This window comes from Oncorhynchus keta, chromosome 35 (genome assembly GCF_023373465.1).
Source record: "Oncorhynchus keta strain PuntledgeMale-10-30-2019 chromosome 35, Oket_V2, whole genome shotgun sequence".
Classification (NCBI taxonomy): Eukaryota; Metazoa; Chordata; class Actinopteri; order Salmoniformes; family Salmonidae; genus Oncorhynchus; species Oncorhynchus keta.
The window spans coordinates 33272163-33287209 of NC_068455.1; the positions used below are offsets into that span (position 1 = coordinate 33272163).

The 15047-nt window shown below is 41.6% G+C and overlaps 2 protein-coding genes and 1 long non-coding RNA gene across 5 annotated transcripts in view; 2 read left to right on the forward strand and 1 right to left on the reverse strand.

Moving 5' to 3' along the window:
- The first annotated feature begins 210 nt into the window (after positions 1-210).
- On the forward strand, positions 211-3696 carry LOC118368389 (histone-binding protein RBBP4). Of its 2 annotated transcripts, none has more exons than XM_035752448.2 (10): positions 211-368; positions 748-895; positions 1338-1483; positions 1629-1802; positions 1900-2015; positions 2109-2269; positions 2376-2502; positions 2601-2678; positions 2798-3043; positions 3248-3696. In XM_035752448.2, the coding sequence occupies exons 1-10, from the start codon at positions 353-355 to the stop codon at positions 3308-3310; spliced, it is 1275 nt and encodes a 424-aa protein (XP_035608341.1). In that variant the 5' UTR covers positions 211-352; the 3' UTR covers positions 3311-3696. The 2 variants fall into 2 exon arrangements, with proteins under 2 accessions (XP_035608341.1, XP_035608342.1); XM_035752449.2 differs by having other exon boundaries at positions 244-368; positions 751-895.
- LOC118368390 (uncharacterized) lies at positions 3374-6197 on the reverse strand. The gene is made up of 2 exons (XR_004822324.2): positions 4764-6197; positions 3374-4498 (listed from the first exon to the last, which is right to left on the reverse strand). It is a non-coding gene; the product is annotated as an uncharacterized LOC118368390 (long non-coding RNA).
- A 912-nt stretch (positions 6198-7109) lies between these two features.
- The window catches only part of LOC118368391 (uncharacterized protein KIAA1522 homolog), a 36540-nt gene continuing 28602 nt past the window's right edge, over positions 7110-15047 (forward strand). For both annotated transcript variants that reach the window (XM_035752450.2, XM_035752452.2), the window contains exon 1: positions 7110-7453. The gene's annotated coding sequence lies outside the window, so the exon portion shown is untranslated. The remainder of the gene's footprint in view (positions 7454-15047) is intronic.

Sequence of the window (15047 nt, forward strand, 5' to 3'; positions counted from 1 at the left end):
TTTATCTTATTAAGATTTGATTTTAAACCTAACCAATAACATTAACCACTCTGCTAACATTTTGCTAACCCGAGACTTAAACTAAGACCAAAAAGCACATTTTGGTTTTCGTGAATTATTACTATATAGCCACTTTGTAGCTGTGCTATCTAGTGGAAACATTTTTGGTAACCCGGAATCCTGTCGGAGCCCTTTCTTTGACGAATACATATACGACATCTTCCGGTTTAGTTGACGGTGATTGGCTATTTAACCTCTATAGCGTTCCCGCCAAGGTAGTCCGGCTGCGTGCTTGTTCTCCGCGAAGCGCTATTTCGGAAAACAAAGCTACTTGTGTAATATTATCAACGCCATGGCTGATAAAGAAGGTAATTTCATTCAAAAGTGAATAAGCTAGCTACCAAGGTAGGCCAGGGGTTCCCGGCGTATCGATCGTGGAGATAATGAATGTGTAATTGTATACAAAGAAAAGTACCCAGCTAGCTAGCAAGCAAGCTAAGTGTATTCAAAAGCAAAGCGTTGTTTAATGCCGGAGACGCAACCTGTTTGGGGGAGTGAAATGAGTTAGTTAACGTGAGCTCAATTTGTCAATACGTTTGTTAACATCGGGGAAACCCTACTCAATGGGCGTAACTATGAATTAGCTAGCTAACACTTTCTCAGTCAACTATATTTCCTTTGAATGGGTTGCTGCTAGTATGAGTTACATTTAAATCTGTCTCGATTGACTTTCATTCTGTTTTACAGCAGCGTTTGATGATGCTGTGGAGGAGAGGGTGATAAATGAGGAGTACAAGATATGGAAGAAGAACACGCCCTTCCTCTATGACTTGGTGATGACCCACGCCCTGGAGTGGCCCAGCCTCACAGCACAGTGGCTGCCTGATGTCACCAGGTAGGGTTCATTTGGTACTTTCAAGACAACTGGGAACTTGAAAAAAACGAGGTGAAAACAACACGAGTGATATTCATGGCGAAAAGTCGGAGCTCTAGAAATATGCCAGAATTTCTGAGTTGGATGACCATTCAAAACTATTTTTTCCAGTTGGAGCCCCCCTGAGTTCCCACTTTTCTTGAATTCTTCAATTATCTGTGCATGTCAATATAGGAATACATAGCTAGCCATAGTTGCCATGAATACTTGTGCACAAAACTGCCTTTGCTAGATTACTGAGAGAACTATGGTGTCTTTAGGAAGATGGAGACACAAATATGTTGCGACGGTATCCTTGTATGGACCATGTTGAGTTTCTAATGCCCCCTATTACATAAAATAAAATAAAAAGGAAACTGTTTAAATGTATCTGTTTTGGAATACCTTTTTTCTATCATTTTAGACCTGAGGGGAAGGATTTCAGTGTACACAGGCTGGTTCTTGGCACACACACATCAGATGAACAGAATCACCTGGTCATTGCCAGCGTGCAACTGCCCAATGATGACGCGCAGTTTGATGCTTCTCACTATGATAGTGAGAAAGGCGGTGAGAGAATGTTTTTGCTACAATTACAACCTTTCTGTGTAAATGTTTTTTAAGGCTTTGGTTCATTCAAAATATTTTACAGGTGGTAATATACATTAGTCCTTTTTGCTGTAGCTCACTGATCTGACTCTCTCGCTCCCTTCAGAGTTTGGAGGCTTTGGCTCAGTCAGCGGTAAGATAGAGATTGAAATCAAGATAAACCATGAGGGAGAGGTGAACAGAGCCCGCCACATGCCCCAGAACCCCTGCATCATTGCCACCAAAACCCCAACCAGTGATGTGCTTGTCTTTGACTACACCAAACATCCCTCCAAACCAGGTGGGTCTGCTTACTGCACATTTAAAGTGTATGGCCAGGAAGTCCAAGTCCTGCTTTAAAAATGTTTGGTAATAATGTGTTTACCTGTGTACTACAGATCCATCTGGAGAGTGCACCCCAGATCTGCGTTTGAGGGGACACCAGAAGGAGGGTTACGGTCTCTCCTGGAACCCCAACCTGAGTGGTTGCCTTCTCAGTGCTTCTGATGACCATGTGAGTGACTTAGCACTTGACCCAGAGCAAGTGCTTGAACACTCTTCCTCCAATGTCTTTCCTTTTCTCACCTTGCTTCCCATCTGTCTGTAGACGATCTGTATGTGGGACATCAGTGCAGTTCCTAAGGAGGGGAAGGTTGTGGACGCGAAGACCATCTTCACTGGACACACAGCCGTTGTGGAGGATGTTTCTTGGCATCTACTGCACGAGTCGCTCTTTGGATCTGTAGCCGACGACCAGAAACTCATGATGTAACTCCCCTACAAAAAAAAACCTACCTTTTTGAATGAGCAGCAGCAGCTTTGTTTGGTCTTGCTCATTGAACAATAACACTTGGTTACTGTGTTTACTGTGCAGTTGGGACACGCGATCAAACAATACATCGAAACCCAGCCATGCTGTGGATGCCCACACTGCAGAGGTCAACTGTCTGTCCTTCAACCCTTACAGTGAGTTCATCCTGGCCTCAGGCTCAGCAGACAAGGTGGGCTGGATCTCTTACTGCTCTCAATTCTTCCAAGATTATTTCATATTGTAGTTAGTGAAGCAGTAGTGTGGATGTAACGGTTTCTCCCTTTTAAGACGGTTGCTCTTTGGGACCTGAGGAACCTGAAACTGAAGCTGCATTCATTTGAGTCTCACAAAGATGAGATCTTCCAGGTATGTTAAGTCATGAAGTGTAACAATTATTCCCTATGAAGTCTGTTTTGCACAAGCTGTGTGTTGAACCATCTATGACTAAGTTGTGTCAAATATTTCTGCTCCTTTCCTCCCTTAAGGTCCAGTGGTCTCCTCATAATGAAACCATCCTTGCCTCCAGTGGCACAGACAGGCGACTCAACGTGTGGGACCTTAGTAAAATCGGAGAGGAGCAGTCGCCAGAGGATGCTGAGGATGGTCCACCTGAACTGCTGTTCATTCATGGTGGTCACACAGCTAAGATCTCAGACTTCTCGTGGAACCCCAATGAGCCCTGGGTCATCTGTTCGGTGTCTGAGGACAACATCATGGAAGTTTGGCAGATGGTAAGACCTTAGGACAGACGGTGCTCTGTCAAACAGTGGGAGGCTATAAAGAATAGTTTATTCATTTCATGAGGCCTAAGTAACAGGTTTGCAAGGATGGCAGAAGCACTACCTTAGTACTACCAGTATTACCATCTTATTATAATATGTAGAACTTTTTTATTTTATTAATCGAAGTAACAAGAATGTCTTTCTATTTTCCAGGCTGAGAACATCTACAATGATGAGGACCCAGAGGGAGCAGCAGACACTGAGGTCCAGGCATGAGTGAATCTTGAGTCACACAACAACCCTCCATTGATCACATCCTCAAAACACCTTTTTTTCCCCCAATAGGACACAATGTTTAAATGTCTTTGAAAAAAGACATGGTGCATAAGAGTGGTTGTTTTGCATTTTTGTAAGGGGAAACAAATAAATGTAGCGGGGAAACATCTTAAATTATGCTCATTGTGTTAGTAACATTTATACAGTTTAATTTCATGAGAAATTACATAGATTTTCATTCCCTTGACAGCTGTATTGTAGATTTCCCCAATTACCTTTGTATGACTAGTATCCCTGTCTATTGCTTTGTATGCCACATCTGCATCGGATTTCTTTTTGCTGTGTATGTGTATTCATAATAAACATTGTTTTTACAGTAGACCTTCCATGCACAGTGCAGTTTACAGTTAAGACATGCTGATCTCACAGCCAAGGCCAACTATCATAATGTCATTGTTAATGTATTAAGAGCAGTTTAAGTAAAGCAATCACTGACATCATTGGCTAAATGCACAATCAAGGACACTTGAAAACAATACATGTTCGGTCTGGAGGGGTTGTGGATATTCCAGGTGTTTTGTCAACTACCCTGTACTTCCATGTAGAAGTTATGATTCCCCTTCAGCAAATGTCTTGCTTGCTTCAATACAGCCCATGTAATAAAATCACATTGAGACTCCAGGAATGTTAATTGTACATGTCAGGCAATTGTAAGTAGTACAGGCTTAATATTAATTTGCTAAACCTTCATTCCTAAGGGTCAAAAGGATCATCTGCTAGTTCTCTGCATCTCATGGCCAGTAGCATACCACATCCTTCCCCTCAAGTCCCTTTAATTCTTCCAATTGTCTGTTTTGGCTTTTTCAACAACAAAAAAAAATGAAGCTTCAGCTTCCTCATGGTCTCTTCAACTGAGTCCACAGTCTCCTGATGGGAAATTAGAACAGTTACACCACGCCGTTACTGGCTCGGTATCCTTCCCTGCCTCCAGAGCAGGGCTAGCAGGCACGGTTCATACCAGCCTTCTACATTCATCATGCTACCGCTGAAGGCACAGTGAGGCTTGTTGGCAGTGAGTGAAGTCATTCACTGCCCTGTGACGGGATGGTCATCTGGCCCGATCCTTCAGGGTGTTTAGCTGGTTGTGCTGGGATACCTCTGAGACTAGACATGGGCCTGGAGCTCCTCCTGGGGGCAGAAAAAGAATTAAAGCAAGTTTCCACTCATGCTAACAGTTAACTCTCAATGACAGGCAGCCGTTAACAGCAATAACGAAGCTGATAACACGTCAACATAATGAAACGTCACATCAAAGGGATGACAAAAGAAATCACAGGAAAATGCTGAGAAAATGTAAACGCCCATCATACTGTAACCCTTTACTAAAGGGTACATGAACTGCATTCTCACAAAAGCTTACATGCAACGCTGTGGGGTTTCCACTCCACTTTACCTGTGTGACTACTGGGCCATCATACTGTTGTGCAGTCTGTGTTAGCTGGCTCTGAATACAGTCTGGCTGTGACAAATGGCTTACTCTTCACCTGTCCCACCTCTATCTGCAGATTAATGTACTCCAACTGGATGCTGATAAGGACTCTATGTGCCTCTAACAACTGACCTCTCGTAGCCTGCAGCATAGGCTGCTCCAGGTGCAATCGCTCCCATACCAATTAATTCCTCCGACTTTCCAAGCGGCCCACCTCTATGCACTCCTCAAAGAGCAGCCTCATACTGTCTATGCTACCCTCCAGCAGGACAAAAGTATGTTCCACCTCAGTTATGCGTGCTTGAACCATATATCCGGCACTGTACATGCTTCTCTCAGAGTGGGTTACTGCTGCCGTTAGGCTGCTCTCCACAGAATGTGCCTCCTACATATACTCCTCTTCAGAGTGCAAGTCCTCTCTAGACTCAACTTCCCTCCCGCTTTGTAGATCCGTCATTGGTGTCTCCATCACCTGTCAAAAGAAGTGGAAGTGGACAAGGATAGGAAGAAGAGGAAAGGGTAAGAGAGAGTTTGTGTTGCACTCACAGATCATTCAGACTGATAAGTCATGGGATCCACAGTGAAATAGCAAGACTTATGATTCATGGGAGTCGGAGCTCTTTCAAAGCCAAGCTTAATATATGAAATTGCACAAGAATAGACTGAGAAAAGCACAAGGATCCAGTCAACATTAAATATCTGTTTGTGTGATTCCACCATCCCATGAGCTTCTATCTAGACATACTGTATATTCCTCTCTTATCACTTCTTCAGTACGTGTCTGTGCTCCTGGTATCCAAGTCGGTCTATTCTTACCTCTATCTGATCTTGATATGATATGGCATAGACAGTGACATTCTCAGACACTGTAATATACATGAAGTGTACAGGCAGCTGCATGTCAGAATTTTACCCCATGTGTAATTTCAAATTGCACATGAAAACATCTCCTAAAATCAGGTTTAATTGGCTTAGCATATTTGTCAGATAAAGCTATTCTGAACATCGGTTTTATCTTTATAGTTATTTGTAAAGTGAATGAAAAACAGTGCAGACAAAACCAAAGTTAAAAGGTGTGCAGGTGAGCTTTGAAACCCAAGAGGGCTTATATGAAAACCACACCCGAAAAATAACAATATACACTGAGTGTACAAAAGGTTAGGAACACTTGTTCTTTCCATGAAATAGACTGACCAGGTGAATCCAGGTGAAATATATGATCCCTTCTTGATGTCAACTGTTAAATCCACTTGAATCAGTGTAGATTAAGGACAGGTTAAATAATGATTTTTAAGCCTTGAGACAATTGAGATATGTATTGTGTATGTGTGCCACTCAGAGGGTGAATGAGCAAGACGAAATATTTAAAGTTCCTTTGAACGCGGTATGGTAGTAGGTGCCAGGCGCACCGGTTTGAGTGTGTCAAGAACGGCAACGCTGCTGCGTTTTTCGCACTGAACAATTTCCCGTGTGTATCAAGAATGGTCCACCCAAAGGGCATCCAGCCAACTGCACACAACTGTAGGAAGCATTGGAGTCACATGGGCCAGCATCCCTGTAGAATGCTTTTGACACCTTGTGGAGTCCATGCCCCAACAAATTGAGGCTGTTATGAGGTCAAAGGGGGGTGCAACTCAATATTTGGAAGTTGATCCTAATGTTTTGTACACTCAGTGTATATGCTGCATGCACAAGGGTTATAAAAGTGTCACTGGCACCCTTAACTACCGTGGCAAGAAAGAGTATGTGAACCCTTTGGAATTACCTGGATTTCTGCATAAATTAGTCATCAAATTTGATCTGATCTTCATCTAAGTCACAACAATAGACAAACATAGTGTTCTTAAACTAATAACACACACATTATTGTATTTTTCTTGTTTATTTTGAATACATAATTTAAACATTCACAGTGTAACTACATTTCAGTTGTTTTCAAATGTTCATTTCAGTTGTGCAGTAGATTGAAGAGAAGCCTATTTGTGCTGATTTATCTGGTCCTTGTATATGCTGTTTTGGTGATAATGAGATTAGATAACTTAATGTACGCTACCTATGATAAAAAATAAAATTATCTGATGAAAATAAATCTGACCTTAATCACTCTGATAGCTGTCAAAATAAGAAGTTACACTATATTCATGTGTCAGAAGTATTTGTTATCATGTCAATCTAAAAGTCGTATCTACACACCAACAAGGGATAATGCAATCTTTAATAACCTTTTTGTCGGTGGGCAATAATAGAGAAGAAGAAAAGAGAACGATAACACGTTATATGAGGGATATTTTCCCCGCCACTTGGCGGGCGGTCCTCAACATCATCGGTAATTCCTTTCATGTCCTCACCTGTGCGCGCACTACAGCCATAGGTTGGACAGCACAGACGCAAGCATTTTGTCAGTTGTTGGAAACAATTGGAGCGTCCGTGTGCAAAACCGATTGCTCTAGTTTGTACAAAACAATTATTGTAGCGTTTCAGCAAAATATCACTAGTCTCCTCCTGTGGCACACTTTGCGGATATGGTTTACGTGGATTTTCAGTCCAGGTTCTGAAAATAAACTTGAGAGGAACGCAGTGGAAACGCTTCAAATGGAAAGCAGATAAGGAAGACTTATCTATCAAATCGGGACCTAAAACTTTTTTTCCAAAAGGTAAAACTAATTCCTTTTGAATTCTTTATGTTTCTCATATTTTATGGTCAAAAAGTGTGTGTAGCACTGCTGAATGTCGCTTTTGTGTGATAATGAGCAAAGGAATGTAACTTGGTGTTTTAACTCGGTCTATAATTTTTTTTTAAAGTTCTGACAATTATCCAACTTGTAAATTCATAACTTTCATCACAGAATAACTTTCTTATTAAATAGTGAGGAAACATAAGATCTCATTGAGGTATCTAGCTTTTAGAATGTGTGTTAGGCTTTCTGAAATATGCTATGATTGGCGGTTGATGGTACAGCACAGCTCGAGCGCAGACTAGCCTAAAGACCAGACGTTGAATACATTTGAATTCTACGTTAGGCATAATTGAGCGTTTGCATCAGGAAAGTTTCCCCTTATGACCTCCAAGCCAGAATGTTGAATACAATTATATTTTAACGTACTTTACCGGTTTTCTGTGTGGTTTGTCCTTTTGCGGGTAGGAATGTGAGACAATATATGCACAGGAAAGTAACATTACATACATTTTTCAACGCACTGGTAGTGTATTCAGATTTCTAGCACAATATAAAAATACAGAAATCTGAATGCGCTGTTATTATACTTTGCTGTGGATATATTGTCTCACATTCCTACCTGCAAAAGTACCAACCGCACGAACAACTGGTAAAGTAAGGTGGATATATTGTCTCACATTCCTACCTGCAAAAGGACAAACCACACAGAAAACCGGTAAAGTACGTTAAAATCTAAATTTATTCATCATTCTGTCTTGTGGAGGTCGTGAGAGGAAACTTAAAACGATCCAAACGTTAATTTATGTCCGACATTGAATTCAATGCTAGGTCTTCAGGCTAAGCGCAGAAGAATCCTTCGAGTCACTGAATCAATACCCTTACTGTGTACCTATGTTTGTCTGCTGTTGTTGCAGGCCTTTCTTTGTTTTCTGAAATCCATGCTTTTTAATTAAACGTGTATCATACAACCACCTGGCTGTTTCCTCATTGCTGTTGCTCTAAAATGGCAACTCGGTGCGAATTCGCAAATTGAATCTCAACAAGGAAACATTCGGTGGTTGTATTTGATTGTAATAAAATGTTAAAGTATAGATTTAAGCAAAGAAAGGCATGCAACAGAGGACAAATGGGTACACAGTAAGAATTTAAGTATCGATGCATAACAACTCAAAGGAGTCTGAGGTTCATTTAAAAAAAAAAACTTGTCTTCACTCAACTCAGTGGAGGAGTTGATGTACTTGGCTAAGGTACAGCCAACCTTTGGCATTTTAAATGTATTTTATTTAACCTTTATTTACCTAGGCAAGTCGGTTAAGAACAAATACTTATTTACAATGATGACCTACCCAGGCCTGACCTGGACGACGCTGGGCCAATTGTGCGCCGACCGATGGGAATTCCGAACACGGCCGGTTGCGATACAGCCTGGAATCGAACCAGGGTCTGTAGTGATGCCTCTAGCACTGAGATGCAGTGCCTTAGATCGCTGTCTCACTCGGGAGCCCAAAGTTAATGTCAGAAGTGGGATTCAGGTTCAGAGGTGGTGGAGATTTGTGTAGCTTGGCCTTTGGTGATCCAGGAACAGTTAAACAAATGAGTAGAAAGATATAATCCTAAAGTTTTACTAAGGAGGTCTTTGCAATGAAAGGCTAAATCAGTTTTTCTATTAATTATCTGAGCAGTACTCATGGACACTGACAATCTTATGGCACTGGTGATGTTGGTCGGTATGATCTCTCCCAGTAAATGGCCACATGGCAGTCTATTTTATTTCCTTTATCATGAGTGAAGATAACCTGACATTCTCAGTTCCCCAGGGTCTCCTTCCGTTTGTAGACATACTGTACATTGCCTGTCCATGGACTTTGAACTGGAAGCTTAAAGCATAACATTGTCTTGACTGCAGATCAGTTGGGGAATGTATTGGTGTCTTTCCATGGATAGCGTCCTTTTGGAGACAAATTGGCCAGATTTATCAGTCGTGCTAGATGTTGTCACATATGTCAGTTGCTTGTTCTTTCTCATTAATGTTATTATGGACAATTATAAACGGATAATTAGCAGTAATTACCAGTGTAGTCTGAGAATGAACATTGGTGTATAGTCTCTTTCCTGACCATTTCACACAACCAACCCACCTAACCTCTGCCCCTAATGAGTTCAGCCTGACCTCTACAGAACAGTCTGAACTGTAGTGGAGACATGATACTTTTGTTTAGGAAGGGTGTGTCCTTTACTGGTGGTGCTTCCTTCTCACCTGGCCGTAAGCCAGGCCATGGCTTGTATCCATGGAGATAACAGGTGCCTTATGTAACCACAGAGCCAGGAGGGGATGCCTCTGCATAGCTAGGGCCCTGACTTTTCCCCCAGGTTGGAACTTGACCATGAAAAACTCAGGACACTGGTCCTTCTGTAGCTCAGTTGGTAGAACATGGCGCTTGTAACGCCAGGGTAGTGGGTTCGATTCCCGGGACCACCCATACGTAGAATGTATGCACACTTGACTGTAAGTCGCTTTGGATAAAAGCGTCTGCTAAATGGCATTTATTATTATTATTACTAGTAAGAGAGGGGTGAGGGCATGACAGACTGAGGTTGCTAAGAGGAAGAATAGCTCAGTCTCTAGACTGTAGTCAGTGTTGGGAGAACTCAGTAGAATGACCACAGTAGAATGACCACAGTAACCATTGCAGCAGTGGAGAGAGGGGGCCTGGTCAGTACAGAACGTAGTTTGCAGCAGTGGAAAGAGAACATCCCGCTATTATGATGGGCTGTAGACCTTCTAATCACAGTCTGGAATGGGCGACAGTGTCGTGAGTGTAGTGGAATCAGCAGTGACTCATGTCTGCAGTGTAGTGAGGAGCCTTCTGTGTGTAGACGGAGTGGCAGACAATAGGTTTAATCAGTGGGATTGGCTGAGTTACTCATCTGTCATCAATGAGCCTTTGATCAATATTAATGAGAAATCCAATGAGTTAAAACATTGGCCCTCAATGTGTGTCTCATGTTCTCAGTCAGACTGTCCTTGACGGTGCATAAGTATAAGTTTGCGGACTGTGTATTAGTTGTATTAGCCAAATGGGACATACTTTCTTTTAGTTGCCCATTGAAGCCTTCTGAAATATATAAAAAAACATTTACATAGAGAACATTTGCATCTTTCCACTGCTGGATTAGACTGTTCTCCTGAATTTCTGCATGTCCCATAGTTTCCAATAATGTTTCCTAGTCCTCTCAGCATGCTCATTGTGTGTGTTATTGTGGTCAGGGCACAGAGGGCTTGTTTTAACTGGCGAGAACAGAGGCTTCAGAGATGCCAGTGGCAGGGGAGGATGTACTTTAAGTCTCAGCTGTGTTGTTTCCTCCCCAGTAGCTACTGTCACTACTGTCAAAATACTTATTCTCCCCTGGTTTTCTTCCAAAAATACAGAGGTCCAGGCTTAGGCCCACAGCAACACTGAGGAGGTCTAGAAACAGGCAGATTCAAGTGCCCAGTCATGAGAAAGGAGAACAAGAGAGAGAGAGGCTGAATGAGATTTGGAAAGGGGAGTTCCTCAGCAATTATCAATCTCTCAGGAATGCAACCTCTACTCTTAGACAAGCTGCTGCATGGCTACAGTGTCCCAAAAGCACTGACTCGAACAGATCTGTGCTCGACTCCACATATTTCCCCCTTACAGCAACAATGACCCTGAGTGAGAGTAGCAGAGGGGTGGGATTAAAAACCTCATGATCGGTAATAGTTATTACTGAAAACACTGTATACTGAACAAAAATATAAACGCAACATGTAGTGTTCATTTCATGAGCTGAAATAAAAGATCCCTGACATTTTCCATATACACACAAATGCTTTTCTCTCAAATTGTGTTCACAAATTTGTTTACATCCCTGTTAGTGAGCATTTCTCCTTTGCCAAGATAATCCATCCACCTGACAGGTGTGGCATATCAAGAAGCTGATTAAACAGCTTGATCATATACACAGGTGCACCTTGTGCTGAGGACAAAAAAAGGCATCTCTGAAATGTGCAGTTTTGTCACATAACACAATGCCACAGAAGGCTCAAGTTTTAATGGAGCATAAAATTGTTATGCTGACTGCAGGCATGTCCACCAGAGCTGTTGTCAGATAATTTAATGTTCATTTCTCTACCATAAGCCACCAACTTCATTTTAGAGAATTTGGCAGTACGTCCAAATGGCCTCACAACCGCAGACCGTGTGTAACCATGCCAGCCGTGGACCTCCACATCCGGCTTCTTCACCTGCAGGATCTTCTAAGACCAGCCGCCCAGACAGCTGATGGAACTGTAGGTTGGCGCAACTGAAGAGTTTCTGCAGAAACAGATTCTCTGTATGCTCGTCATCTTCACCAGGGTCTTGACCTGACTGCATTTCGGCGTTGTAACCGACTACAGTGGGCAAATGTTCGATACTGGCACACTGGAGAAGTGTGCTCTTCACAGATAAATCCCAGTTTCAACTGTACCAGGCAGAAGGCAGACAGCGTTGTATGGCATCATCTGGGCGCATGGTTTGCTGATGTGAACTGCCACCATGGGGTACTATGTTATTTATGGGCAGGCATAAGCTACAGACAACTAACACAATTGTATTTTATCTTTGGCAATTTCAATGTGCAGATATACTGTGACAAGATCCTGAGGCCCATTGTCTTTCCATTCATTTGTCTTTCCATTCATTCGCCGCTATCGCCTCATGTTTCAGCATGGTAATGCAAGGATCTGTGCACAATTCCTTGAGGCTGAAAATGTCCCAGTTCTTCCATGGCCTGCATACTCACCAGACATGTCACCCATTGAGCACATTTGGTATGCTCTGGATCGATGTGTACGACAGCTCCCACCAATATCCAGCAACTTCGCACAGCCAAGAGTGGGACGACATTCCACAGGCCACAATCAACAGCCTGATCAACTCTATGTGAAGGAGATGTATCCCGCTGCATTAGGCAAATGTTGATCACCAGATGTATTTTTTACAAGTGCTTAACTTTAAATTCTGAATTTAATTGGCTAAAGAGTTAAATCGTAGTAGTCACAAACCAGTGTTGGGTTCACCAGTTTGGACAATACAGTACAGGACAGTAGAGTAAAGAATAGTAAACAGTAGAGCACACTAGAGTTGAGTACACTATACTTTACTGAACTCTACTCTACTGTGCTGTACTCTGATGTCCAAATTTGTCAAACATGGATGTCTATGATTAGTTCAGATTTGGTCCGGACCAACTAGATTTGGTCTTGTTTTGGGGAAGAGCTCCTTAAAATAATAGTCAGTGTGTAGAATAATACCCAGATATGCAGAGGAGGATATTGCATATTTCTACATTTGTGTACCTATTTAGGATACATCCCCATGAAGAGAATGGCATTCACGTCCATAACTATGCATTTCTGCGTAGCACAGATAAGGGACCCATGATTACATTTTGTCTCTGCTATTTCGTTACTGGGAGTAAATCCACTTTACTTACTGTAGTTCAATAACCCAATTCTTTCTGCAGACACCATTGAATCTTAATTCGGACCAAAGATTAGAGTTTTTTTTGGAGTACATGGACTCGTAAAAAAATTGAGGGAGATTTTACAGAAATTCTGTTAACAAACTTTGCATCTGCACAGTTCTTCCAGTCAATGTGTTTTTGTAAAATGTTCTGTGTAAATGAAGTCTTCCTTGTACATAGTTGTATGGTTTGTTAAACTTTTGAAATCAATGTTTTTTGTTTGGCATACATTGTAAGTGAAAAATCTGAGTCTACCGTGGAATTGCCCATATGTAACAAAAAAGCTGTAAAAACAAAAATGTAAAGCAAATGTACTTTTGTCCTCCAAAAAGGACAAAAGGATGGGCCCAAAAAAAGTACCAATAAAATAACAAGGACCCTGATTCACTGTCGACGGCCCTTATCTCACTTCATTGGCACTTATTGTTGTGTTGCATTTTTATCACTATCCTGATCCACACATCCTTTAATAGCAACAACAAAACATGCATGAGGGATTTCCTCTCAAGATGAATGCGTAGATCTATACAGTATTCTTGAAATCCTGGCATTCAGCCTCTCTTTGGAAGGCCATTTGTCTTATCGGATGTATTTCAATGTTTCCTCTTTCTACTTTTTTGCACAACAAGTAAATAGGAACACTAGGAACTGCCCAGATCCATGTGCACAACATAACAAAATGTTTTAGAAACCTCTCCCCGCTGTCATTGCTTCATGTGACGATCCTTCGTAGGAAATGGAATTCATTGGGTTATTCCAGTTTTCCCCTATAGTGGTGCCTCACCTACAGCAATGGACATACATAATGAATGCATGCACGTCTCTGGTTTAGAATATGTATGGTGTTCTAATCGACTGCCTCTCTGTAAAATGCCCTTTACTTGAGTGCTGCTGCTCTCCTTTGTTTGATAACGGCTACAGAATAAAGGAACACCCTGATTCATGAAAGAACAGTAAAGCCACTTTCACACTAGTAAAATGTTAACTCTCTATTATAGCAGCACGTCACATTATTTCACAGTGTTCAAAACTGTAGCTTATACTAGGGGAGCCTGGGGAGCCGTTGGGTCGGAGGGGATGCTGTAGGATGACTGGGCATTGAGTCTGACTGGAACTTAAACTTTGCACTGCCACTTTAAATCCTGGAGCCCAGACTCTCATATCAAGGTGAATGTGCTCCTGCTTAAACCAAGCTATACTCACTCTTTAAACAAGGATGTCTGTTTCACTGCCACACCCTTTTTGACTTGTCCCCACGGGCACATGTACCAGCCTGGTCTGCTTCTTCACTCTGAGTCACTTTTGCAACAACTCCTGTAGTGTAAACTTATTCCAACCCTCACTTACACAATACTTCTGAAAGTATTCACGCCCCTTGACTTTTACAGTGTTTTGTTACAAATTGGGATAAACATTTATTTAATTGTCATTTTCTGTCAACGATCTACACTAAATACTCTAATGTAAAAGTGGAAGAAAAATTCTAACATTTGTTAAAAATAAATCCAATCATTAAAATAAAACGCTAATATATCTTGATTAGATAAATATTCAACTCCATCAGTCAATACATGTTAGAATCACCTTTGGCATTGATTTACAGTTGTAGACTTACCCAGAAAGATTCACAAGAACTTTCCACACCTGGATTGTGCAACATTTGCCTATTTTCAGAATTCTTCAAGCGCTGTCAATTGGTTGTTGATCATTGCTAGACAACCTTCTTTTCACTGTCAATTAGATTAGTGTTGTGGAGTAACTATAATGTTGTTGATCCATCCTCTGCTTTCTCCTATCACAGCCATTCAACTCTGTAACTGTTTTAAAGTAACCATTGGCCTCATGGTGAAATCCCTGAGCGGTTTCCTTCCTCTCCAGCAACGGAGTTCGGAAGGACACCTGTATCTTTCTAATGACTGGGTCTATTGATACACCATCCAAAGTGTAATTAATAACTTCATCGTGCTCAAAGGGATATTCAATGTCTGAATTTGTATTATTATTATTTTTTTACCCATCTACCAATAGGTGCCCTTCTTTG

Excerpts from the sequence above, each read along its gene's own strand:
- LOC118368389 (XM_035752448.2), top strand. Across the intron at positions 1,803-1,899 it reads CAAACATCCCTCCAAACCAG|ATCCATCTGGAGAGTGCACC; the intron begins GTGGGTCTGCTT and ends TGTGTACTACAG. Across the intron at positions 2,270-2,375 it reads GACGACCAGAAACTCATGAT|TTGGGACACGCGATCAAACA; the intron begins GTAACTCCCCTA and ends TTTACTGTGCAG.